Source organism: Nelumbo nucifera, chromosome 3 (assembly GCF_055504915.1).
Source record: "Nelumbo nucifera cultivar China Antique chromosome 3, China Antique-T2T, whole genome shotgun sequence".
NCBI lineage: Eukaryota > Viridiplantae > Streptophyta > Magnoliopsida > Proteales > Nelumbonaceae > Nelumbo > Nelumbo nucifera.
In genome coordinates this window covers 23,698,194-23,725,801 of record NC_142651.1, presented here as the reverse complement: position 1 = coordinate 23,725,801, position 27,608 = coordinate 23,698,194, and the positions used below count along the sequence as shown (strand labels likewise).

Genomic DNA, 27,608 nt, shown 5'->3' with positions numbered 1-27,608 from the left:
CAGATGGGAGTCAAAATAATAATATTTATCCATTTATTATTATTATTATTATTATTCGAGGGAATAAAGATGAGAATATAATAAAAAATAAAACAACGTGCATTTGCAAAATAAACAAGCAACCATTGTGCATTTACTATCAGTTTGCTTACAAGTTGAGCAGTGATGTGATTATTCATGCTCCAATTGGGCCAAAAGCATCTCTCTTCTGTCAACATATTACCCATTTATATTGGTAATTAGTAGTTAGTACATGCAACTAAACACGTAAAAAAGTAGAACAAAGATATACTCTCAAGTCTCATCCAAAACCATCAATCAAATGAATAATTCGAGCCCTTAGCCGTCAGTCGTCAAAAGATGTCTGAAGTCCCATACGATACATTGAACTAGAATTTCAAAAGACATCTGAAGCACTTTGCCATCAAATGAACAACTCCATTTCATTATGCCACCTGAGCATAAATTAGCTTAAGCATAAATCCTTCACAAAGAGTAACATAAATCAAACCTGTTAACCTCAAAAGGTGTAGAAACAAATCAAGTAAGCTTGCTTTTCTTCAGGTAAGACTCAAATCAAGAAGTTGAGTCCCCTTCTATTCAAAAGGCTTCCCAAAGAAACTCGAGCAGTTGCATCTAGGAACTCTTTCCCTTCTGGAAAGAGAAAAGCAATAAACTTGCAGGTTTCTAGCTATCTAGCATGTGTGAATAGAAACCCCTTTCAGGTGAACGTATCTTCTCATCATACAACATAATAGAAACCTCCAGATCATCAGAGAGTTCCCCAGCAGGAGGGTGGATTTATATGTCCAAATCATCATCTGGGTCCTCGTCTGAATCTGGCATCTCATCATCTGAATCACGAATATAGTGTATCTCGCCCTTGCCACAATCAGCTTCTGTATGAATTTTTGTAGTGGTTGAAGCTGGTGTACTCAGATTATTATGGCCCTCTGTGAGAGATCTTCGACCATCATAAATCTGCATGGATTTACCGTTTCCTGAAAAAGAACAAGATAGTAGCCACTAACTAAACAGGCAGTATTTACCACAATAAACAACTGCGTTCAGAACTCAAGTAACATATTTCAATCAATACCAACCAAAGCTAGACTTTGGAAAACTCAAATTCGGATTGTGCAGCCATACCTTGGTGTTCGAATGGAAGTACAACCTTTGCCCTGTCAACCCGTTCCTTCTCTGATAGCTGGAGATTGAACTGCACCTGTTGAATAGAGCATCTGTAAATATTGAAAACATACAAAATACAAGTATAGATATCCCTATTTGAAAATGTGTGCAGCCAAAAAACCTACGGATGTACATGGCATTTGGGTGCAATTGAATATTCTAAATTCCAACCAGTAAAAGATAATCTAACTGACCTTCGGTAAAAGGCTTTGATCAATCATCCCATTTCCCGAAGAAACAGTAATGAACTTAATGCCTCCTTGCTCCACAAGAAATTCTTCAGACTGGACATGACTTTATAAATGTTAGATAGCACAACTTGAAACCAGTCAAATATGATAGATTTTTTCATTTTATGTGAAGAACAAGGCACAGGCAAGAGAGAGAACCATCAATTTAACTCTTCCATTCCTACGCTTGAACCGAACATGGAACTTTCCTTTATTAGAATTTTGTTCAGTCCACAAAAGCTTCTCAAAATGTCCTCTCTGTTCATTTGGTGATTGACCAATTGGCTCTAAATTAGCAACCATAGAAGACATATATTCAAGAGCTGCTATAGCCTTCATCTCATGAAGGTCTGAATGGATCAACCAAAATACACTTGAAACTTGGTCTGCAGCCAAAACAGAAAAGCGGAAGCTGTTTCATTAGGTGTCAGATTAACATCTTAAAATAATCTCAGTTGGGGAAATTTATGGTGTTACTAGAGACCTAATTAGTAGGAGCTCTTTGCACTAATTTCCGTTGTTTCTAAAGTTATACCCACTAAGTCCTAAATCTAGCAAAAGACCCATTTTTTTTTACTACATATTTTATCAGTAAAGAACAAAAATAAGTTTCTTTAATATTATTTCTCGTGTTATTCTGATTGAAACTTAGCTTCCTAGAATCGTGTTATTGGAAACCTAAATGGATAAATGCTTAGTTAAATAAATATAAAAATGAAAATAATTTATCAAAAAAATATATAAATGAAAATAAAAGAAAATTAGAAATGTAATTTTGGAGTTTATTTGATTTGTATGAATGTACCAAAATAAAAGAAAAAAAAACTACGTCATCTTTGAAGTTTCTCTTGAACAATAATATTGATCAATAAAAACTACCATTGGATATCTAAAATCATTTAGAAGTAACTAGGCAGAAGTTGAATACAAAGAAGGCCTAGGGCATTGGCTCTCATTGGAGGAAATATTTTTGCATAGATTTTGGTTCACTATTCCTAATTGTCAGCGAAAGTTTAGAGGCACCCATATCATGGAAATACCAAATTCATAGATGATCACAAGGATTAAATAAAAAGTTCTAAATGATATAAATTTAATTGCCAGTTGAATGCATAACAGAAAAGAGTGTAAAAAGTCAAAACAAAGTCCTAACTTGGCAAACAAAGAGAGTGATGACCAATACTACCAACAACTTAATCTCTAAGGGTGCCCTTGAAGGAATTTGAAAGAAATCAATATAGAATAAGAGAAACAACCAGAAACCTTGATCTGATTCAGTTTCTTGCCGAAGATATGTATAATGATCAGAATGCAGCATCAAGTCTAAGGGCAACCACTTGTGCAAAAAAAAAAAAAATGCTTAAGGTTAGGACCATACCCAGTCTACCCCTCCCAAGACCACAGATAGCTGGGACCAACATTGGCTAATGGCCTTTCATATGTATAATAATTAGACCTCTGGCTATCTAGTATTGAGTTTCTTATCCTACTACTTCTATGAAACCTTTCAAAGGCATATCAAAACTGAGCCTGATACAAAAGGTATCTAGTAAAAGATGAAAATCGGTAAAATGAAGCGGACAGGCAGTGTGATAGTGAAAATTCTTTTATCAATCCGAGGAAAATGTTTTTTTTTTTTTTTTGGCATCTATCTTGGGGAAGCATACCCTTGGAAGTGGTAATTAGTAAAACAGAGAGGCAATTGCTTTTTCAGGCATCTATTCTGGAGGACTTCAAGGATTTCAATTTAAATAGTTTACATTCCATATATATATATATATATATTATCCTGATTGTCCCTTGCGTCTCTGATGTGTGAAGTAACCATTAGTAATTATATAGACTATCAGATAAATAAACAAGGATAAGCTCTTCCGTTATGCCATGTTAGCTATGGCTAGTAATCAATCCTCTCCACAATCCCCAACCCGCTAAAATAAATAGGGGTGCAAACGGATTGGATCGTGATCCAATTCAAATTTGAAACTGATCCTATTTCAAATAGGAATATTTGACAGATGTTCCACTGTCAGATACTTTGAATCAGGTCGGATAAAAAAAAAAAAGGGTTGGCTCATTATCAAACTTGAGTTGAGCTGAGCTCAAACATACGAGCTTTTGAGTCAAGCCAAATTCGAGAAAATGTCTCTAGCTCAAATCGAGCTTGAGCCCAAATTCGAGCCTGATGTTGTAATTTAATTTTTTACATTATTTATGTTGTTTTCTGAAAGACATGTATACCCCCATTTTGTTTGAAATATATATGACAAAAAAGGTTGAAAGAAATGCTTGTACTTTTCTTTTTTTTTTGATATGTACTTGTATTTTTCTTCTTTTTTTATATGTTCTTGTATTTTTCTTCTTTGTATAAACTGTTTTTCTTTTCTGTTAACAATTTGTTAAATTTTTACAGACCTATGGGTAATTAAATCGGATTGGATCAGATTCAGATATCTGACATCCTTAATTCGAATTTGGATTAATCTTTATCCACCGGGCCATTGGATCAGATCAGATATAAGATTTATACATCGGACCGAATTCAGATATACCCCAATTTGAGTCCAATCAGATCTGTTTGCATCCCTAAAAATAAACACCACTACCAAATAAAAGAAGAAAAATGATAAGTGAATGTATCCTACCTTGCACATTATTATAGCTTTGATTTTTTTTTTTTTTGATCAATTATAGCTTTAAATTTCAAGATTGTCACTATCATGCAGACATGCACATCCAACATGATCTCATTTTCCCCTTAGCTTGATCTTTTTACACACTAATTCTTTCATGAAACTTGTGGTGCTTAGATGTTATTGTTTGCTCAACCCAATTCACAGCTGGCCCTGGCAAAAAGTGGGGTACTGGAGTACAAAAATACAGTATACACACAAACCCAAAAAGAACTTACCAAAAGAATTTGCCTAGGTTGGACTTTATTTTAACTATTTATGAACAAATGTTGGCAATTGAGTTCTAGAACACTTCTTCAGGACTATTGGGAGAAAAATGATATTTGGTGCAACTGTGCAAGTGGCACACCTCTAAGGTAGTTGAGGCCCACAAAGCAATGGATTCCACCCAGAAAATTGGTGATTGCAAATCTCTGAATTCATGTTCTTTTGGATGGTGAATGGCATATGGCAGTAAGGTTATAATACCCGGGTACCTATACATGCCCAGCATACTGGTGGCAAACACAAATATATACCAAATACTGGCATACTGCATGGATACTCTAATAGCATTAGCACTTTGAAATTATGTAAATTGGTATATTTTAACAAATCATACTATATATATATATATATATTATAAAATGGTAAGGTATAAGCTCAGAAATGACACCTTCCATAAAAAAACTAGATATGGAAGTATGATATACAGATATAACCAATTATATGAGATACCCATAGCCGTATTCATATCAGAATTTATTTGAAAGAAATAACCACTAAGCCCTGCATTGCCAAGAATTGAAAATCAAGTGACATGCCATCTAAATGAAAGTTTGAAAAATACTGTTGGCCGTGCTTACCAAGAAGCTTTAAGTTTAATAGAGGGACAAAAAAAATATCAACAGAAGAACATGATACCATGGCTGCGTAAGTTGCTTATAAGGCGTGAGACTGACTGCAGAGATGTATGCCTTATAATTACAGTGACCTGGAAAATATTTCAAGGATCAAGTATCATGTCAAGAGAAAGCGATGTGTACCAAGGTAAAACAAGGAAACAGCCGGACAATGTGTCAGATATAATGTTTACACTAAAAAATAAAGTATCCAACATGATATGGCACCCTTATACAGGTATCTAGGTATTATAGATCTCAAAAAGTTATTAGCAAGAAAATATGCTACAGAAATAAATGAACAAATGTCTTCGAAAAAACTAATAAGTATATGAGCAAATGATGGATATTAGATGAAATTTCAAAAGACAATATATGCAAAATATTGGATCAAACTTCCACCAAGTAACAGCCAAAACATCTTTTTGTTTTGAGTACATGAATCTACAAATTTAAGATGCTTAAATAGCTATGCAGTGAATTTGCTTTGAACCAGTAATGGAAGAACTAAATTGGCGAAGAATCCATTAGGCTATGTTTGGTTTGAAGGAAAAGGTAGGGAAAGGAAGGGAAACGTAAGGAAACCTATACAAGGTTTGTAAAGGTTTCCCTATATTTCCCTTCCTTTCCCTACTTTTTCATTCAAACCAAACACAGTATTAAGTTAAGGGAAACTACTTGTTAAGTGAATGATGAAAGATCATGTTTTTGACTTGCCAAATTTACTTTCAAAAACCCCAGCATGCAGTCCTTTAAGAAATTAAATCCATGGGACATCCAGATTGCCATCTCCTGTGTAAATTACACATGGTATAGAACACCTTGACTTCAATAAACTCAAAAATAGGACACAAATATATGCTTTGTTAAACATATTAAGAGATATTTAAGTAAAATAACTTAAATCAAGTGTATGCAAACTATATAAGTGCTAACAATATGTGAGACCAAAGATATATGATAACAGAAAAGATCTTGTCTAACTTTAAGCATTGGAATCTTTCTGAAATGTGGATATGGAACAGATTTCAGAAAATGGGCAGATGCCCTTGCTGTGTATAAATGCTGTAGAAACCTCTAAATGCACCTATAGCTCAAAACTATGGAATCATGTTTGCCTTCTAAAGATCAAAGAGTTCACTTGCCAAATGTGACCAAACAGAAATCAAATCTGCTATCGGAAAGCATTTTGATATATATGCCCAATATATTCATCTTCATGCACACCACCAACCTTGGATACTTAAGATCTCAAATTATCTCCTACAGACAGAAGTCTCTTGTATGACTAGAACAGAGAAATGACAGATATTTGTTAGGATTGATCAAAAAATAGATATTTGTTAGGGATTCCAAGTTACCATTTCCAGTTGTGGTCGATCAACACGACAAAACCAAGAGTTTATTGTTCATATACCAGGTTGCAGTAAAAACTTAAATCAGATAAACATGTACAAGATTCTATTCTAATTAAACTCCTAGGGGAAATCATGTTTCTGCCTATATGAGCCTGTCTTACACTGCTGATCTCAAGCCCAGATAAAGGAGGGTTGTGTCAGGTTAGAAACTGCATTAAAACTCTTGCCCGACTTGTATAAAACTCAATTCAAGTTAGCCAAAGCTTTCACAATTCATTGAGATGTACAAGAAGCCGGGGGTCACAAGTACTGGATCAGTACTTTGCATGAACTTCTAATTTAGCCCACAAACAAATCTCACATTGCTTGGAAGCTGAAAGTTGATGATAGAGATGTAGGAATTCCATACCACCCAATAACTCAGAGAGACCTAAGGAGAAATGTAAAAAAAGTGATAGATCAGCACTCATCTAGTGTAGGGTGAAGATGGTGGTACACCAAGGAGATTAAACAAAGTGCAAAAGATTCAAATTTCTCCTTATGCTAGGCAAATCAGTCTGCATGTCTATTATGGTGAAAAAAATAGGATTATCTTTTACGGAAAGAAACCCCAACTGTAGGACAAAACTTATGGTTAAGAAAACATAAATATACTTTTGGTCTGAGGCATGCAAGCAATTCAATGGTCGTATGGGCTTCGAATCACTATGCCCAACCCTGTTGTACACCTAACTTCTGTGCACTGCTTCCATACATGGATTTATAAACAATTTATTTGGCCTATGAATGTAGAAAGTTCTCGCAAAAGTTTTTGCACATTATAATTCTTCCAATGCTTATGGATCAATAATAAGGACTCATATAGTTCCTAATACAAGAACAAGGCAAGACCCTTCACCACAGGAAACTAAACTGACAAGAGTTCCAAAATGAAATCATTGATTGTATTTTTTATATATCAGGTTTTTGAAAAATTAAACCATGCATTGAGAGGCCATTATATGAGCTAGTCCACATGCAACTATAACCATATTCATATGGAAGATAGTCCAGATATTGGCTTAATTAGTAGGGATCTTAGATTCTAGTTTTAGCTTCTTCCATTATAACATGTGTTTCCTATCGATACTATTTGCACTCTTACTAATAGACTTAAGCTGCAACAAACATGGTTACCAAGTCTATAGCAACTGAGAAGTGGATTTTTCCTTGTCCAACTCCAACCAATCCTGCAACCATAAGTTACATATGTGAGTTTTAAGAAAATAGCAGTTATAAGAGAAAACAAGCTTGGTAATACAACCACAACTCTAGGGATACTTTCTGAAATTCATCATCATGCAGTAACTAACATCGCAGCACAGACATAGTCTAGAAGTATACCATTCCCAAGTTCAAGGATTACGGAGAGCAGCTTGTCTAGATCCCTGATATCCTTGCAAAGAGTACCTGTAGCTTTTGGAGAAAGCTTGGTAATGCATCCAGGGTCCAGAAGCCGATCCTTCCAGCCAAGAGGATCAGAATAACAGTCCACAATCTGAATCCTATACGACCGATTCAAACCACATTAGTAAGCATCAAAAGGAAACATAAATGGAGAAAAACTGTCTATTACAAAGTAAAAGATAAAAAGGAAAGGCATAAGTTCACTCTTAACACTTTGATTGAAATAGAAGCTGTCAACACAGTGAAAAGATCGTTTCAATAACCTACGTGATGTTAATACTCAGTTAACCTACTGCTACAATGTTCACTGATTATTACTCCAGAAATTGAGGTAGATATTCTTACAATTTATTGGACGAGGCAACACCAATTCCTCTACTCTTTAACAAATCAGTGTAGAATGACGGATGTCGATTTAATGAAACGAGCACAAGACCTCTGTAGCAAAGTATTATGTAAATTAATTAACTTAAATCGACAAAGAAAATTAAAAGTTGATTTTTAGTCTTGAGTGGAACTAACCGAGCTTGCGATTTTCCAGCAGATATGTTTGAGGCAAGAGAACAAAGAATATGATTGAAGACATCAAGTCCAAAAGCACTGTGCATAGAGTCCTTTATCATCAGAGCAGGAGCATGCTCTCCCTCCAATGCTCCATCTCGCAAAACTCTGCAAATTGGTTCTGCCATTTCTTTCATCAAGAGTAAAACCTTGTTTTTTGGGTTTATTCACTTCATGTTTTACAAACCGCTGGTTGATTTCTAAATGAGAGAGAGAGAGAGAGGTGGGGGTGGAGGGAAATAAGAACCCTTGTACTGGGAGTAAGTTCAATGGAACGTCAGTCAGAAGAAGCAATATACACGCTTTGGTAGAAGAATGTAGTCACCGTCGAAGTCGCGGAGAGAATCCAGGGCCTGTTTGGGAGGGGCTTTAGCTTTCGTTAAGCCATGTTTGGTGGAACTCCATTCAAAAGCCGAATAGAAGAGTTAATTAACGAAAATGCAATTTATATCAAGCGGGTGTTAAAAGCGGGCCTTGATTTATGTGCGCGCCTAACCGCCTACTTTTGGGAGAAGCTTCATTTTAGTGCTTCCCTCAAAAGTTCAAAATATTGATATGTATTGGCCAATATATATCATTCTGGGACCCCTTCAATATGCCCATATAGCGGGTGTGTCGGGGATCTGACCGATTTAAGGGGTGGAGGAGCTCTAAACCGGCTCCCCTAAATCGGTTTTGAAAAAAAATAAAAAAAGTAAAAAAAAAGGTATTGATTCGCCTGATACGCCCCTATCGGCATATTGGGCGTATCAATATTTTGAACCTTACTTCCCCCAACTATTAGACATTTATTTACTATTTTGCCGATATAAAGCCTAATGGCGCCTCGTGGTGCCTAATTGTCAATAAGTAATTTCATTATTGCTTTTCTCAATTTTACAAACATTTAATGAATAAATGGAAGCTATACCAAAGATATACCCAAATCTGTCTAAACAAACAAATCAGTGTTTTATCTTCTAATTGGGTATTGGTAAAAAACAAATCAATAACTTCTTCAGTCACTGAATAGCATTCTTCAGCATGGAGTCACCGGATCCACAGAATAGTTGTCTGATCTTTAGAGCTGTATCAGGTTATCAGCATTTTAATAGGCTCTTCAGCTCTGTGCCTGGTTGCCAATACCCAATTACTCACGAGTCACGAAGTTTAATCTTCATTGACATAGGGGTAATAAATATAATTTAAAAAATATAGGATATTGTTGTGTTACATGTTAAGTTCTTTTTTTTTTATAGATTGAACATTTAAAGGGGGCTACATAAGACAGGGGTAGGACGTCCCAATATCACCAAAACAAATATAACCAAGATCACTAGTAGATAAATCACAATTAGACATAGAGAGATGAGTCAACCTATCCGCTGCTTGTGATGACACTCCTCGATGATGTTAGGCAACATTATGAATTTTCACGCAACCCAAACTTAAGCAAGGTTGATACTTGATAGAGGTAACACCAAATCACCAATGAACAAGTCTTATATGCTAAATTGCTCAAATGGGTGGTGTTCCAAATAAGCCACTCATGACAGTCGCTCAATTAGCTCAACGACAGCCAAATTGGGATTTCCAAATTTTTACTAAACATAAATTTATACTTTCCGTGTAGGGCCGGTCTCTCAAAGCCAGAAATGCTGCGCATAAGCCCTCTCAATAGTCTATGGCTGGTTCTTACAAAAAAAAAAAAAGTCTATGAGTGGTTGTAGCGGAAGACTTAGATCGAATCTCACTTAAGTTCACCCGCATATGGGCAAAGATGGCAGTTGTTGGTCGATCAGTTCTATCCTATTTAGGGATGTAAATAGATCGGATTGGATTCGAATTAGGGTATATTTAAATCCAATCCGACACTGTTCATGTTAGATTTTATTCGATCCAAAAATCTGAACGATCTGATAGGATTCGAACTGACTTATTTTCTTTAAAAATTAATAAATTATTAAAAGCAAAATAAAATATACTAATTTAAATAAAATAAAACAAAAAAATACAAGTACTTTTTAATTATTTTCATCATATATACATGTTTTATAAAAAATAAATAATAAAACAAATTTATAAAAATTTATTTATATATAAATAAATAACATATATATGTATTATATATATTTATATTTATAAATATATAATACATATGGGATAGGATCTTCTCGGAGATCTCATATCGGATAGGATTTTCTCGGAGATCTCATATCGGACTATAATTTGACTGAATCGATTATGTTGGTTTTGGTTCAATAACTTTATTTCGATTAACAACTGGGTTGGTTTTGGTTCTTCCTAATTCTTCTAAATCAATTCAGACCTGTATAGATTATTTGAGATACTTAACTTATCTCTGCCTTAACCCAGGTATATCTTTTTTTTCCATACAATTACATCAAATTAATTTTTACTACCTCAGATTCAAACAATGTTGTATAAACGCTCAACGTCCGCAAGAAGAAATTGCAATTTGGAGGGCAGACCGAAGAGTCATGGTAAAAATGGACTAATTTAAAAAGAAAGATGGAGCATAATACCTAACCATTCCTGTCGTCAATAAGGAACCAGGGCCACTTCTCAATTCTCATGAGACAAGTAGCCATAGTGATAATATTGCTAAGGCTCAGCTTGGAAGGAGTACAAAGGCAAATTTGTATAGTGCAAACTTGTACTGTACAAATTTGCATTCGTACTCCTTCCAAACTGAGCCAAAGAAAAATAATTTGCCGTGCAAAATGCCTTGAATTTTAATGAATGGTTGAAGAGATGGTTAGTTAGATTTTCCTTCTAGTTCCAGATCAAAACAGGTAAACCATCACAAAATACATACATGACCACCCACATCCATTTGAGGCCCTAAACGGCTAAACTAAACCTCCACTCATCCTAGCCTCATGTCCTTCCAAGTCTAAAATCATGGTATTAAAAAGATTTCACAAACATTGCTCTTTCGAGCAATTCTCAACACATCCCATAAGAGAAGAAAACAGCTTTGTCAATTGCAACCTAAACCCATCAACGAACTTGTTCCATAAAATCAGAGTCAAAATTTTAAATAGTACCAATTATGGTAAAAACTTAATAGCAACATAACAAAAAGACTGATCTCCATTACATCGTATCAGGATTTCTATGCCTCAGTTATAGGGTATTCAAATACAACATCTTTCCCTGAAAGCTTCCTGTAAATCGCTGCAAAAGTCTCGAGCTTGTATTCTGTGTTGTTCCGCTCCTTTGGATCCAGGAAAATCTAAAAGAAAAATAAAACGCCCACAAGAAGTTGGAACAAGACCCAAGAAAAAATATACAAGTTGAGAAAAAAATGAGAACACGGGTGGGAAATAATCCTTTCCCATCTGGATGCAAGATCTGTCTTTTACCTTTATAATTTTGGATCCATCAATCCGGTATCTAATGCGCTTCCCAACAATCTCAGCAGGATATACGATATCCTCCAGCATGGCATCATGCACAGCAGTGAGTGTGCGGCTACGGGGCCGTTGAACCGCAGAGCCCTTCTTTGGTGGCCTCAATATCCTTCTGGTTGCAATGAGGATTACATCCTACAGACAATTATGCCCTTTGAGTTTATAAAGGATGGGTGGTAGTATCTCAACTTCAACATTGAAAAGAAATAAAAAAAAAAGCTACAACAGACTGTTTGAAGAAAGCACGTAGTCTCCAAGCAACTTACTCAAGACCACAACTCAAACACCAGCTAGAATAAAGAGTGAGAAGGGTCACCATAATAGAAACATGGCAATGATCGATTGAATGCAAGAATAGGGAAATTTGTAGACAATGATAATTAGAGATGCACACTCCTCTTGCCATCGAACATAAATAGACATCTTTTTTTATAGGAAATAAATAGACACCAATTTTTCTAAACTAAGAGAAGAGTCACCAGAATATAGAAGCTCTGGAAATGAAGAGAACTAGAACCTTCTTTAAAATGGTTTAGCAGGATCGGCAAGAATACAGATACCACCAAGATGTCATTTCCCATTAGTTTCAATGTTACAGAAAGGTCATCACATTTTTGAGAGGCAAAACAAAGCCTTTGAATTACCTTTCCACTAAACTTCTTCTCCAGCTCCCTTACAAGCCTGACATGAATTTTGCGGAAAGCTTTCCTCAGTCGGTAAGGAACATGGATAACAACAGCCTTCCTGTTCCCAGAAACATCAATTTGACTGCAGTATTGGAAAACGAAAAAGGTCAAGATCCATGGCAGACCAAAGGTGAAAGTTTATAGTAATGAACCATAAGGCTGCCCTTACACTGCAGAATTGATGTAAATATCCTTCAAGTCACTTTTAAGTTCCTGATTGGTATTTTCCAAATCAAACAGAGACTGCATACACAAGATAACCAGAATCCCAATGTTGTGTCCGCATAGTGTTAAATGTTAAATAAATGAACATCTAAAAGTAACAGGAATAACAGTGATAATATTAACCTGTGCAACTGACTCCTCAAACTCGGTTGGTTCTGCTTCCTTGTCTTTCTGGATTTTCCTCCTTGCGGTATACATCTTGACGGAGCTGGCTGCCATGACAAAGGTTAGATTAGAAAAGAGAATAACAATAACATAAATACATTTTCAACTAAATCCTTTATCTATGGATGTGAAGCATCATAACAAACATATACAGACAAGGAACATAGTTTCTGTACAATTCCATCATTTCTTCTTCACATCTTTGTTCCACCAAGTGATTTTGCTAGCTCTATAAACAAAACATTTAGTCATGATTTGTCAAATCATAAATAAAGCCACGATTGAAGGGTTGTATGTGCAAATAATCGAATTGGCACGACAAAGATCTCATATTCAAGGAAAGCTTGCTTATAAAGTCTAGGTGTCCTCCATTTATGCCCAGTTGTCGACAAATAGTTGCATTATACTTTATGTTTCTAGGCTCAGTTTGGAAAGAGTACAAATGCAAATAAATACGTACAGTGCAAATACATACAAAATATAAGATCTTGCACCCTACATATTTGCATTTGTACTCCTTTCAAACTGAGCCTAAATGGATAAAACTTTTCTGTCACCCCTAAACTTTTCTGTCACCAAGCTGGAAGTAAACCAGCATAAATCATATTTGCTCACTATTGAAGCCTTAAAGGCATATCTGAAGGGTTTAAACTAACATTACTAACATCATTCTACCAATTTACATGTACTACTTCATTCCTCCAAACAAATAATCACCTCATCCTAATTCCTAAGATATCCACATAAGTTCTGGCAAATAGCCAAATAACCATTCTCCAGTCTTAACGAATTGAATGATAATGAGTTCGCAGTGAAGAAAGTGATTCGAATACAATGCAAAAGAAATGGTTCAACTCAAATTCTAGGTTTTATCAATCTAAAATCGTAAACCACACGCTAACAACCAAACAATGTCCACCAGAATCTATTAACCCTCTTCCTACGTGGATCTCAAAAACAGATCATCAAACAAAAACACCAAATCTGCAAGCCAGGCAATGTCTTGATTTTGATCAATTAAGAAAACAAAAGCAGATACAAAAAGATGGGGGGAAATCTAGTTGCAGTCCAAGAATTTAAAACCCTAACAGACTCTTCTCGAGAGAAGGATTAAAAGAAGGATTACCATTAGAAAGGAAAAGAAAAATCAAATCCGAGTTAACAACCTAGAGATATCTATACGAACAAGCTCTAAACAACTGGTAAACCCTAGACAGAAGCCATTGATTTACCATCATACCTCACTACCGCGGGAATCACTAACCAAGAGGAAAGCCCTCGCTTCAGTCCCGCACGTCGGAGAAACCTCTATTTGGTAGAACGAAGGGTTTTAAAAGTATGAGAAGGACGACAGCGGTGCTTGCCCTAAACTCTAGACGGTGCAGATTAAGTAAGTTGTTTGGATATATCAAATCTGAGCCGTCGGTAATATTTAGTCGGGTTCCTCTTCGGACCGAAAATAATCGTATCCGGGTGATTAGACATTTAGACCCATTAAAGGTGAAAGTGTGCTTATGGGCTGGACATATAACCCAGATCCAGCCCACAACCCTCTATATGCAGCCCAGTCTCGCCTTTTAAAAATTCCACATGGCCTGGATCGCGGACCAGGACCATGAATCAATTACCTGACAGTCTTCTCTTGAGGACCAAGCATGGCCCATGAGTGATTCGATTTGAATCATATAAGGCTATACTATAAGGGCAAATATGTCATTTTAATATCATTTTTTCCATTGACACCCTATTTTTTTTCCTCTTCCAGGAATTCAGATCTCCTACCCACACCTTCCCACATGACACCACAGTTGTACGTTGAGAATATCTCCCCATGAATGATAACATGCAAATATAGGAGATGTTCTCAATGTTGTGAGGCATGGGTAGGGTTCTTGTGGGTAGCCGTGTAGCAGAGCTATTGGAAATGTTCTATATATGGTAAAGTTATTACTCATTGCTAAGATTGTGCTCTGGGGATCACATCTGCCCCCCACAAACGCCCACATGCAACATCTCAGCATGCATTGAGAACATCTTTTGAAGTTGTCAGTAGGAGATGTTCCCAATACATGGTTGGGATATGTTGTGGGGCATTTGTGGGGCACATATGTGAATTCTATGCCCAAGTGGAAGCCATGTATACTTTGTTGTTCGATGCACAACTGACTCCCAGTTGTTATATTGCAGCTAGACCTGTTCATGGACTGGGCTTTCACTCTTCACTAACAAAATTTTTTTAGGCCTGAGCTTGGCCCGACCAACAGGCCTACAACTTGGGCCTAAGCCCGACCCTCATAAAAAGCCCGAAGCCCAAGTCTGAGCCTGAAGCCCGACCTAACAGAGAGAGAGAGAAGACTTGGTCACTCGTCGGCCACCACTTCTAGCCTAGTTTGTTGCCGACGAAGAATGACAAAAACAACGAGACTGCTGAAGCCTGTTGCTGCTAGCTTATGCTCGACAGTGACTTGCCGAAGATTGCTAGTTCATTGGTGGCACTGGTGCCTGAGTTCGCTGGAGAAGGTAAAGTAAAAAAAAAAAGGTTGTCACCTGCCATTGCTAGCTTATGCTCGACATCGACTTGCCGGAGATTGCTAGTTCGTTGGTGGCAACGGTTGGTTCATTGAGCTATAGATAGATTGAGACTCTAAGAGTGAGAACTGAGAAGTGGGTCAATGAAAACAGGGAAAGGGTTAGTCGGGTTAGGGACTTAGGGTTTAGAAATTATAAAAATAATTATATAAAAAGTCAGGCTAGACTTTTTTGACAAATCCCGAGCCCGGCCCGAAAAATAATTGAGCCGGGCTTTTAGGCCCGAGGTCAAGCCTGTGGGCTAAAATACATGTCCAAGCCCGTCTAGGGGCCAGGCCAGGCTAGGCCATTGGGTTACCCATCACATGAACATGTCTAATTACAGCTTAAAACCCTAACCTAGGGGAGGCAACTTTCTCATTGTTCATAGGCATGGGTTCGAAAATTTTTCAATTGAATGAGTTTGAAGAATCCTATGGTGTAGGTATGGTTTCATATAAAAGTGATTTAGAAATAGGGGTGTTAGTGGAATGGGTTTGGGTTGGACCTATTCAAATCAAAACCAATTTGAATAGGTTGGAAAGTCTAATAGGACTTATATTGGACTAGTCTAGAGTTAATGGTCCAAAGTATTTATTGAATTGGATTAGACCTACTCCACCTATAATGGATTTATCATTTATATCGGATTGGGTCAAGTTGGACCAATATTTAGTGCATTGACAAAAGATATTAGTAGGGGTGTCAATGGACTAGGTTTTGGTTGGACAAACTAAATTAAAACCAATTTGAACAAGTTGGACGGTCCAATAAGGCATTCAATTGGACCAATCCAATCCAAAATATTTATCAAATTGGTTTGGACTTTGATGGTGCGCAATTCGGCCGGTCCTAGCTGTCAACGTCCTTGCCTCTGACTGGAGCAACAGGGGGCCTGAAACAGAGAAGAAAGTGGGGAGTCTCCGGGGAGGAACCCGGTGAGATTGCTCCAAAGCTCAAGTTAGTATTCTTTCAAAGGCAAGATAAAACCAGATGGCGCAAAGTTCACATACCTTGTTCTTGGGGGGTAGAGAGCCTTTTATAACCACCTCGCGCACTCACTCCTAAGCTTCTGTCAGGTCGGGTATGATTACTTCCGTGCTTCTGCCAGTTCGGGTGTCATCACCTCTGCTGGGGCAGAACCGCCACTACTCTTTTTGTCGGAGCCGTCTCTGTAACTGGAGATGGCGGTGGCAGGTGGCCGTTGAAGTGCGGCTGTCAAGCGTCAGATCCTAAGTCAGTCAAATGCGCCGCCCCTAGATACGGACTCCTTCGGTGTTAGGTATGGCGTGGTTTGTTTAGTTCGGCGTCCTGGAGGCGAAGTGCTGGAGTGGTGTGCGAGGTGAAGTCTTGAGTTCGGATAGAGGTGTGGCCCGAACTGCCATGGGGCAAGCCAGTTCGGGTTGTTGCCCTTTGTGTACGTAAGGCTCGGGGCCTAAGGGAGAGCTCGGGCTCCTTATGGGGAGTTCGGGCTCTTTGTAGGGAGTTCGGACCGCTGGTTCCTCCTTTCGGAGCTCGCGCCTTGGCGAGCTATTGCCTTTGCCACGTGTTGAGTGGTTACGAGGTCGGGCAAATCTTCCTTCATCAATTGCCCCCCACTCCTCGTGCTAAGGGTCTTGCCCTGGCGCGGGGAGTTCGCGAGGTGGCGGGTGGATTTGTCCCGTACTTCGAATTGGTTGACTGATAGCGCGAGGTGCACGTCGTCTGGATTCTTTCGGGTTTCTCGAGTGCCAAAAAGACGGGAAACGCGCCAATCTGCCTATAAATGCTGACAGACGTGACAGCGCACACCTTATTTCAAAATTCAAAAAGTGCGCCGCTGGGAGACGTGACAGCGCGCGCTTTATTTCAAAATTCAAAAAGCGCGCCGTTGGGAGACGTGATAGCTGGCGTCTTTTCAAATTTAAAAACGCGCCGCTGCCGCCTTAAATGTGAGGAGACGTGCGCTTTCAGTTTCGAGAGACGTGTGGCCAGTCACGTCTCGGTCTCTGGAGACGTGCGGTCAGCGCAACTGCGGGCCGTTGGATTGGCTTTGATTTGAGCCGTTGATTCTAGGTTACTATGGGTATAAATAGCGGGGGACCCCAGTTGCTTTGTCACTTCTGCGTTTTGCTTCTTGAGCTCGCATCCAAGTTTCAGCTCGCGTCCAAGCCTTTAGTTCGCATTCAAGCTTTTAGCTCGCGTTCAAGTTCCCGTAGTCCGTTCAAGCCTTTTTCCGGGTGAGTACTTTCCTGGAACCCTTCTTCTCCTTCCGATGTCTAGCTCGGATAGCTCAGACAGTTCAAGGGGGTCGGACGCAGGTTCTACGAACCGAGTTGCATCCCTCGACAGTTCTAGTGAACCTGAGGTAGAACTCGAGGAAGAGTTCGAACCCGTAGGCCGAGTCGCCTGGGGTAGTTTGGCGTCCACCTCTCGTCGAGGTCGGACGTTAGACAAATTTGGGCTCTCGACCATGACGCCTGAGGGGCTTCAATCCCTTATTACCCAGTTCAACTTGCTTGGGGAGTACGCCTACTTCATACCTTCGGGCAGTTTCCCTTGGGAACACGGTCCTTATGAGATCGTGATATTCCGGGAGCAGCTCGCTGCGGGGTTGTGCCTGCCTTTCCACCCCCTCCTTGTCAAGGTCATGAACCACTTTGGCATTACTGTCGGCCAGGTTCACCCGAACTCCATTTGTAACTTGGTGAGGACAATCTCCCTATTTTGCGAACAGGGCTTGCCTTTAGACCTGAAGATTTTCTCTTCCATTTTAATGCTTAAGAAGCAAGCGGGTCCCCTTCCCGGGCGTAGGCGGGTGTATTACCTGTCTCCTCGCCCGAGTTTTAAGCTTTTACACGAACTTCCCAACAAGGTCCCGGCGTGGAAGCGGGACTACTTCGGGGTGCGAAGTGTATTGGGGTGGCCGTTTCAAACTAGGTAGGGGATGGACGCCCTTGACGCCGGTGTTACGCTTGATAAGGAGACGGTGAAGGGCCTCTGGCAATGGGCACGGCTTGGGCTAAAATGCCATCATTATCTGTTGGAGGCCAAGCTCATTGAGGCCGGTCTGAGTTCGGGTAGGTTCCTTACTCAGGTTTGTCTTTTGTTTTGCTCTATTCTTTCGTTTTTTTTTTTTTTTTTCTTTTCTGATGCCGAGCTCATTTTGCAGGTGTGATGGACTTGGAGAGAACTCGTGGTGGGCACCTGTTTCACGGCATGAAGAGGAGGAAGCGAGTCGCCAAACGAACTCGTGCCGAGCTGCCCCGAGATGCGGAGCCCGAGGTACTAGACTACCCGTCAGTGGATCCGCCCAGGGAGCCTGAGATGGCCCCTCCAGTTCATGAAGCGGCAGGGGCCCCTTATGCCGAGGCTACTTACACGGGGGCTCCCGTTTACTCCGAGTCCGCTTACACGCGAGCTGGGCCCTCAGGCTCGGGAGCACAAGGCGAGTTCAAGAGCGTGTTGTCGCCGAACCACGCTCTTCAGAAGAGTAGGGAGGCCATCCATCCTGAGGAGGTCGTGGCATGGTTCGAGCTTCCTTTGAACCAGGTAGCTTGTCGTGCTGCCACTCATGCCATGGTGGTAAGTTAGATTTCTTGTCGGGCTCTTTGCTTTTATCCTTCTTGCTGTCGTTCTTTTGATCATTTTGTTCTTTCCCATTTGGTAGGTGAATTCTTCTATCCATGCCTTGGCGGCCCAAGTGGAAAGGAGCTCGAGGCAGGCGCGAGCTGCCGAAGAGGCTTTCCGTGCTGTCGAGGTGACTTCCCGAGCTGCTGAGGCGGCTGCTCGCGCTGCACAGGCCAGGCAGGCGAGGTCTCAGAGGGATGCCGAGGCCATGGGAGTTGTGGTGAAGCATATGGCGGACCTGAGGCTGGATTTGCAGCATCAGGTTGAATACCTTCAAGAGGACATTAGGGAGAGGACACAGATTTTTTCTCAAGGCATTGAGGATGCCAAGAAGAAGGCCGTCGATGAATACATCGCATCGCCGCGCTTTGATGACCTGATGGTGGACTCGTACAGAAAGGGCTTTAAATTAAGCCGGTGGATGATCCAGAATTCGTACCCCGAGCTCGATATTAGTGCGATATCCACTTCACGCATTACTTAGGAGATGGTCGACGCCGCTGATGGTGAGCCGGATTCTGAGGGCGAGGCAGGACCTTCGGGTGTCGTTGAAGTGCCTTCTAATGATGAAGAAGTACCTCCGGGCCTGTGAGCTCGACATGTATTTTCTCTTTTTTTTTTGAAAATGTACACTCCCTTATTTTGAAATGGAATGACTCTTTTGGTTAAGTGTTGGTTGCTCTTTCTCCCAAACTGACCGTATTTTCCGAACTGACCATATGCCTGATCTGTTTTTTGCCCGGGTTATTGCACTCGCGTGGCCTGTTTTTGGTCTTGATACTTAGCCTCTGTGATATCGATGCCTCTATTAGTTTGTTGTCAACACTTCGCCTGAGCCTTTGGTTGGCACTTTTTTCCTTTGCTTGCCTATGCCGAGGTTTCTTTGTTAGCTCGGCATCCTAACTTTGTCCACTTCGCCTGGTGGTTTATAGGTAGTATTGCCTTAAGTTGACGACGTTCCACGCTTGGGGTACTTGTTTGCCATCTAAGGTTTCGAGCTCGTATGCCCCCCCGAGCGTTCTCTTTACTCTGTAGGACCCTTCCCAATTTGGTTCAAGTTTGCCTACGCCGGGTTCGGGTGCCATGATATTACGGAGAACCAGGTCGCCGACGTGGAAGTTCCGCTTCTTTACTCTGGCATTGTAGTACCGAGCTACTTTTTGTTGGTAAGCTGTTGTCCGGATGCACGCGAGGTCTCTCGCCTCGTCCAGTAGGTCAAGGTTGGTACGTAACTCGTCTCCATTTGTCTGATCGTCATATGCTTCTAGTCGTAGTGTAGGTACTTCGATCTCCGTTAGGATTACCGCTTTAGTGCCGTAGGTGAGGTTAAAGGGGGTCTCTCTCGTAGCGGTTTTTTCCGTAGTTCGGTGAGCCCATAGAACACTCGGTAGCTCGTCCGCCCACAACCCTTTAGCTCAGTCTAGTCGTGCTTTCAATCCGCGGAGGATGGCTCTGTTCATTACTTCTGTTTGACCGTTTGCTTGCGGGTGTGCGACCGATGTGAAGTTCTAACGAATTCCCATATCTTGGCACCATTCTTGGAACTTGATATCCTCGAACTGCTTGCCGTTGTCGGAGATCAGTACCCGAGGTAACCCGAAGCGACATACTATGTTCTTCCAAAAGAAGTTCTATATGTTTCGGGCTGTAACTGTTGCCAGAGGTTCCGCATCTATCCACTTTGTGAAGTAATCTACCGCCACCACTAGGAACTTCCTCCCACTTGTTGCTGGCGGGAATGGCCCCAAGAGGTCGATGCCCCATTGCGCAAAGGGCCATGGACTGATGAGGTACTTGAGGTCGGCGGCAGACTGATGATGGATATTGGCATGCTTCTGACACTTATTGCATTTTCGGACAATCTCGACGGCCTCTGCCTTCATCATTGGCCAGTAGTACCCTTGTCGAAGTGCCTTTTGAGTGAGGGCCCTGCCTCCCAAGTGTCCGCCGCACAGACCTTCATGAGTGTCGCGGAGTACGAGCTCGGTTTCGGTAGGTCGCAAGCAACGCAGGTAGGGCAGCGTGTAGGACCGTCGGTACAGCCGTTCGTCTATTATGACGTATTTGGCAGCCTGACACTGCACCCTCTTGGCTGCATTGTGGTCCGCATGGAGGGTTCCATCTAGCAAGAAGTACGACCTTCATGAGTGTTGCGGAGTACGAGCTCGGCTTCGGTAGGTCGCAAGCAACGCAGGTAGGGCAGTGTGTAGGACCGTCGGTACAGCCGTTCGTCTATTATGATGTATTTGGCAGCCTGGCGCTGCACCCTCTTGGCTGCATTGCGGTCCGCAGGGAGGGTTCCATCTAGCAAGAAGCTCGCGAGTGGGTTGATCTAGCTCGGCTCTGCTTCAATGACGGGAGCGACCTCCTTTGCCCCACCGAGAATGCTAGGCCGAGGTAAGTCCTCTATGTACACGGTTCTCATGGTGTTGTGACTCGTGTTGGTTAACCGGGATAGGGCGTCGGCCTCAGTGTTCTTTGACCTCGGTATTTGCCTGATGAAGTGTGACTGGAAGTTGAGCAGAGCCTCCTTTACTTTTGCCAAGTAGGCGATCATAGTCAGCTCGCGTGCTTCGTATTCGCCTATAACCTGGTTGACCACAAGCTGGGAATCGCTGCAGATAACTACGTGTTTTGCTCTTACTTTTTGCGCTAGGTTCAGTCCGCCTGTCAGTGCCTCATACTCCGCCTCATTGTTGGATGCCGCGAAATCAAAGCGTAGTATTCCAATTTCGTGCTACCTGGGCCGCGTAGCACTATTCCAGCTCCGCTGCCCTGCTGGTTCGAGGAGCCATCTACATGAAGGATCCAGGGCTCCTTATCCCAGTTCGCGTTTGTCCTAACCAGGAGAGATGCCACACTGACTGCTACTTCACGGGGTTCAGACTCTATCGGCTTGGGAGCTCCATGCTCACCCGAACTGGGGATCTCGGGCTCAACCGGCCTAGGGACTTCGAGGCTGAAATATGGGCAAAGTTTGTGGCTTATACTAGAGGTCGTACTCGCTGAGCTCAATGGCCCACTTCGTCAGCCGACTGGAAACCTCGGGCTTGAGTAAGACTTGCCTTAGAGGTTTGTCAGTCAGGACGATGACAGTGTGAGCCTGGAAATATGGGCAAAGTTTCCGAGCTGCAACTACCAGTGCGTATGCTAGCTTTTCTATTTGCGGGTACCTCGTCTCTGCTCCCTGCAAAATTTTACTAACATAATAGATGGGTCGTTAGACCCAATCTACTTCTTTTATTAGTACCGAACTGACCACCTCGTCGCTTGCCAAGAGGTACAGTTCCAAGACCTCGCCCTCCTCGGGCCAGGTTAAGATTGGCACACTAGCGAGGTAGTTTTTTAGCTCATCGAACGCGAGCTGACAGTCTCGGGTCCATTCGAACCCTTTGCCTTTGATTGCTTTAAAGAAAGGCAGGCAGCGGTCTGCCGATTTGGACATGAAGCGGCTCAGAGCGGCTATGCAGCCGTTTAGCCTCTAAACCTCTTTTATTTTTCGAGGTGGTCTCATATCCAGGATGGCCTTTATCTTGTCTGGGTTGGCCTCAATACCGCGCCGGTTGACGATGAACCCTATGAATTTACTCGAGGTGACACCGAAGACACACTTGTTTGGGTTCAGTTTCATGCTAAATTGACGCAGAATTTGGAAGACAAAATCTAAGTCTTGTATTAATTCCTGTGAAAACTGCGTCTTGACGACCATGTCGTCTACATAACAATCTATTTTCGTGCCAATTAAGGGCCGAAACAGCTTATTCACAAGTCTTTGGAAGGTCGCCGCAGCATTCTTCAATCCGAAGGGCATGACCTTGTAGCAGTACAGGCCGAACTCGGTTATGAAGCTGGTCTTTTCCTCATCGGACTGGTCCATCCTAATCTGGTTGTAGCCCGAGTAGGCATCCAGGAAGCTTAGCAACTCATGTCCCGAGGTCGCGTCCACTAGGCGGTCAATTATGGGGAGGGGGAAGCAATCTTTCGGGCAAGCTCGGTTCAGGTCGGTGTAGTTGACGCACATGGACCACTTGCTGTTTTCCTTTTTCACCAGCACCGGGTTGGCTACCCAGCTCGGGTAATGAACTTCCCTTATGAAGTCTGCGGCGAGGAGCTTTTCGACCTCCTCGTCGACCGCCCTCCAGCGCTCTGGGGCTAAGTTGCGTTTCTTCTATCTAATGGGTCTGACTACAGGGTTAGTATTAAGTTTGTGAGTTATAAGGCTGGGGTCAATACCGGGCATATCGGCCGTGGACCATGCAAAAATATCTAAATTTTGAAGTAAGAAACTCACTAGTCCGGTTCGTAGAGGTTCCTTGACGAAAGCACCGATCTGTAGTGTTCGAGCCGGGTCCATAGCCGAAGTTGGAATTGCGACCGTTTCCTCTATGGGCGAAGCTCGCTCCTCACCCTGCTCCGTAGGCCGCTCTAGTTCGAGGTCGTCGACCGCCTTGGTTTTTCCCTTTAGGGCGGCAACATAACACTTGCGGGACTCAAGCTGGTCGCCCCGCGCCACCCCCACACCGAAGTCTGTAGGGAACTTCATTGCCAAATAGTAGGTGGAGACCACTGCCCGTAGGATATGCGTAATTGGCCGCCCAATTATGGCATTGTATGGGGAGGGGGTCGCGACCACCAGGAAATCGTGGTTGAGTCTGACCGCACAAGGCCATGTACCGACTTCCACAGGTACTGTTATTTTCCCGAGGGGCCTGACTTCCTCTCCGCTAAAGCCCACCAAAGGAGTGTTTGCGGGCTTCAGCTCGTTTTTCTGCAACTATAGCTGGTCAAATGCCGACTTGAAGAGGATGTCTGCTGAGATGCTCGAATCCACAAGTACGCGCCTGACCTCAAAGTCGCTGATCCTTAGTTTTATGACAAGTGCATCATCGTGGGGGTAGTGGACCCCTCGCGCATCGTCTTCCGTGAAGAAGATCGGTTCTTCAGTCTTTAGCCTCTTTGGAGGGTTTTGTTCTTCTCGGGCTGCTTCGCGAACTGATGTCCGGGCCGCTGCCGAAGTACACCCTGCTACCACCGAACCTCTCAGTATCACTATCAGCAGCAGTTTCCCCAACTGCCTCTGAACCAACCACTGCTTCCACCTCGGCACCCTGCTCCAAAGCCAGTTAAGCCCTCCCCTCAGGGTGGACGTCGTCACCAAGGAGAGGCCTCCCAACCTCAGAACCCCCACAAGAGCCAGGCCTCATCCCCGGGCCGAGGGGAAAGAAAGATCACCCCCGCCTCGCAGCTCGCCAGCGGGTCGGGCACCTCGCCCGCCAAGTCAGTATCTCGGCACTCCAAGTCTGAGCTCCCGCTAACAGAGAATTAATTCAGCGTCCTACCGACAGACTACCAACAGCCCGGGCCCATCGAGCTCGGCAACACAGGCCAGCAGCGCCAGCAGTGCCAGCACCAGGCCCACTCAGCAACGAAGGTGCCGACGAAGTTGCCGAACTGCCACTCGTGTCCTGCCTGAGCTCAGAGGTAAAGAAGAGACGAGCTCGGATGAGGTAAAAGTTGCCCCAATTCTCTTAGTTCCTTCCCCCCTCGCATCATAACTCCTTGCAGTCCCCATGCCTAGGGACTTCAAGCTCCTCGCCTTTGGACAAGTATGACGGGTCCTTCGACCCCAACGACCACGTCGATGCTTTACAGTCCCAAATGCACCTACCTAGGGCCAGTGAATCGTGCATGTGCGTGGCCTTCACCACCACTTTCAGGGGGGTGGCCCGCACTTGGTACAGGAACCTGGCCCCCGGGTCGATAAGAAGTTGGACCCAGTTCGTGCAGGTCTTCACCGCGCACTTTGTCACCAGCAAGCGATGCCCTAGAACCGAGGAGAGCATATTTGGAGTAGTCCAGAGGGAAGGAGAGTCCATCCGGGGCTACATCAAGCGATTCAATGACGCGTGCTTGCAGATACCGTGATTGGACCCCGCGGTGCAGCTCACGGCGGCCAAGAGAGGAGTAACCCACAAGGAGTTCAAATGGCACATGGTAGCTAACCAGCCCGCAACCGTGGCCGAATTCCTTAAGCTCACAGATAAATTCATGAGAACAGAGGAAGAGATCAACTAAAGGACCGAAAGCGGGATCGAGAAAAGAAAGAGGGAAGGTGAGCCCTTCAACCTAGTCGACAAAAGAAAAAACTGGCACGGGAGCCGAAGCCAAGCTAGCCGTTCCGAGCTCCCTTAGCAGTTTGGATGGACTACACACCGTTAAACACGAGGTGGACCGAGATCTTGATGACGATCAAAGACGCCCCATACGTAAAATGGCCACCTCGCCTAAAGGGAAACCCAAACGAGAGAAATAAAAACTTGTACTGTAGTTTCCATAGAGATCACGGTCATAGTACCGAACAGTGTAATAATCTCCGGGACGAGATAGAGGGACTCATCCGTCGCGGATACTTGAGAAATTTTGTACAGCATGATAATAATAATAAGAATAAGGCAGGTCGGCAAGGGGAGCACGAAAAGGATGCCCCCGCATCTAGCAGCAGGCCAGCTGAACCGTTACAACGATAGCCTCCGGAAGAGAGGCCAGTTCGGGGAACCATCCATGTGATAATGGGAAGTTCGGTGGTAGTAGGGTGTACTTCGGCAGCGGCCCGGACGTCAGTTCGCGAAGCAGCCCGAGAAGAACATAACCTTCCAAAGAGGCCAGAGACTGAAGAACCGATCTTCTTCACAGAAGACGATGCGCGAGGGGTCCACTACCCCCACGATTACACACTTGTCATAAAACTAAGGATCAATGACTTCGAGGTGCGCAATCCGACCGGTCCTAGCTGTCAACGACATTGCCTCTGACTGGAGCAACAGGGGGCCTGAAACAGAGAAGAAAGTGGGGAGTCTCCGGGGAGGAACACAGTGAGATTGCTCCGAAGCTCAAGTTAGTATTCTCTCAAAGGCAAGATAAAACCAGATGGCACAAAGTTCACATACCTTGTTTTTAGGGGGTAGAGAGCCTTTTATAACCACCTCGCGCACTCACTCCTAAGCTTCTGTCAGGTTGGGTATGATTACTCCGTGCTTCTGCTAGTTCGGGTGTCATCACCTCTGCTGGGGTAGAACCGCCACTACTCTTTTTGTCGAAGCCGTCTTTGTAACTGGAGATGGCGGTGGCAGGTGGCCGTTGAAGTGCGGCTGTCAAGCGTCAGATCCCAAGTCAGTCAGGTGCGCCGCTCCTGGATACAGACTCCTTTGGTGTCAGGTACGACGTGGTTTGTTTAATTCGGCGTCTTGGAGGCGAAGTGCTGGAGTGGTGTGCGAGGTGAAGTCTTGAGTTCGAATAGAGGTGTGGCCCGAACTGCCATGGGGCAGGCCAGTTCGGGTTGTTGCCCTTTGTGTTCGTAAGGCTCGGGCTCTTTGTAGGGAGTTTGGACCGCTGATTCCTCCTTTCGGAGTTCACGCCTTGGCGAGCTGTTGTACCGAGCTGTTGCCTTTGCCACGTGTTGAGTGGTTACGAGATCGGGCCAAATCTTCCTTCATCAGACTTGGTCCATTTGTAGTGGACTCATATCGGACTGGATCAGGTTGGATCAATACATGGTCCATCGACAACCCTACTTAGAACGTATTTGGTACCGAAGTCATTTCCATCTTGTCAATGCCATGTAGGTCTCTCTCTCATTTAGTTGAGCATTTCCAAGTTGCTTCAAAGCAACACTAAATGCCTCAAATTTTGTAAGAACAATCGGAGAAAATGTCATTTTGATGATTCTTTAAGTGGAAATGATGTTTTCACTTTTTGCTTTATATATATATATATATAAGAAACTTATATTAAGCGAGAGCAGAGAAATATAAGTTCATCCAGTCGGGAATATTTTACTAGTACCAAAAAACTTCTGTTCTTTTAGCCTATTGGGCCACGTGATGGGGTGGTCATAGTAAGTTCCCTGTTCCTGTAATAAATATTTTATAGACAAAATTTGAACAAGTTCTTAATGTTTTCCAAAAGGAGAGTCAGTGAGTTATCAAAAAACTTTAGATGACCATTGAGAACCTCCACAAGGGACTTTGTATTTGTGTTGATGTCAAGGAAAGGCCAACCGATTGTCTTTGCAAAAAGAAGACTTTCTTGGACTGATTTGCATTCAGCTTCCAAGGCCTATAAACAAAATTGATTTTGTTACCAATGGCACATAATAACTTTGAATTTTTATCCAAGGTAAATAAACCATAAGATCATTGATTCAGTTAACTAAAGCCTCCATCATAGATTATAGTAATTTTATTGTTAGTGGGGAGGTTAGTGTTTTGCCCCCGATGAGAGCCAGAGGAGAAGTAGAGGTCTTGATTCATTTGATTTTCAGTATTGATGTACGCTTGGGAGTATATTTGAGTTAGACTAAGGACCCATGAGGCATCATTAACAACATTATGGAATATCATTTCATTCCTTAGCTGCCAAATGAAATACCAGGTAGCTATCTAGGACATGACTTGCTTAAGAAGGATTTTATTATTGAATTTATGAATTAGGAAAGATAAGGCCTCAGGAAAGGATGAAAGATTACGAGGAACAACTATCGACCAAGGACTAGCAAAGAGAATAGCTCTTGCTAAGAGACA

The 27,608-nt window shown here is 42.6% G+C and overlaps 2 protein-coding genes across 5 annotated transcripts in view; both read right to left on the bottom strand.

Moving 5' to 3' along the window:
- Positions 1–289: 289 nt before the first annotated feature.
- LOC104602339 (elongator complex protein) lies at positions 290–8,773 on the bottom strand. The gene is made up of 9 exons (XM_010265980.3): positions 8,322–8,773; positions 8,145–8,237; positions 7,737–7,897; positions 7,530–7,582; positions 5,018–5,087; positions 1,581–1,807; positions 1,386–1,475; positions 1,150–1,225; positions 290–1,001 (listed from the first exon to the last, which is right to left on the bottom strand). Exons 1-9 carry the CDS (start codon positions 8,495–8,497, stop codon positions 802–804), a joined length of 1,146 nt encoding a protein of 381 aa, XP_010264282.1. The 5' UTR covers positions 8,498–8,773; the 3' UTR covers positions 290–801.
- Positions 8,774–11,322: 2,549 nt separating this feature from the next.
- The window catches only part of LOC104602332 (small ribosomal subunit protein eS7), a 38,761-nt gene continuing 22,475 nt past the window's right edge, over positions 11,323–27,608 (bottom strand). For 2 of the 4 annotated variants that reach the window (XM_088900886.1, XM_088900887.1), the window contains 5 exons: positions 12,811–12,899; positions 12,632–12,705; positions 12,421–12,544; positions 11,729–11,911; positions 11,323–11,598 (listed from right to left, as the gene is read on the bottom strand). In XM_088900886.1, coding sequence (XP_088757012.1) covers positions 11,479–11,598; positions 11,729–11,911; positions 12,421–12,544; positions 12,632–12,705; positions 12,811–12,885 — 576 coding nt within the window. In that variant the 5' untranslated portion in view covers positions 12,886–12,899 and the 3' untranslated portion in view covers positions 11,323–11,478. Of the gene's footprint in view, positions 11,599–11,728; positions 11,912–12,420; positions 12,545–12,631; positions 12,706–12,810; positions 12,900–14,092; positions 14,248–27,608 lie in introns of those variants that run through there. The other 2 variants (XM_010265969.3, XM_019198738.2) reach the window with 2 other exon arrangements.

Coding starts and splice junctions, on each gene's coding strand:
- LOC104602339 (XM_010265980.3), bottom strand. CDS start 8,497: ATGAAAGAAATGGCAGAACCAATTTGCAGAGTTTTGCGAGATGGAGCA. Junction 8,238..8,321: donor GCTGGAAAATCGCAAGCTCG/GTTAGTTCCACT, acceptor ACTTTGCTACAG/AGGTCTTGTGCTCGTTTCAT. Junction 7,898..8,144: donor GTTGCCTCGTCCAATAAATT/GTAAGAATATCT, acceptor TCGGTCGTATAG/GATTCAGATTGTGGACTGTT.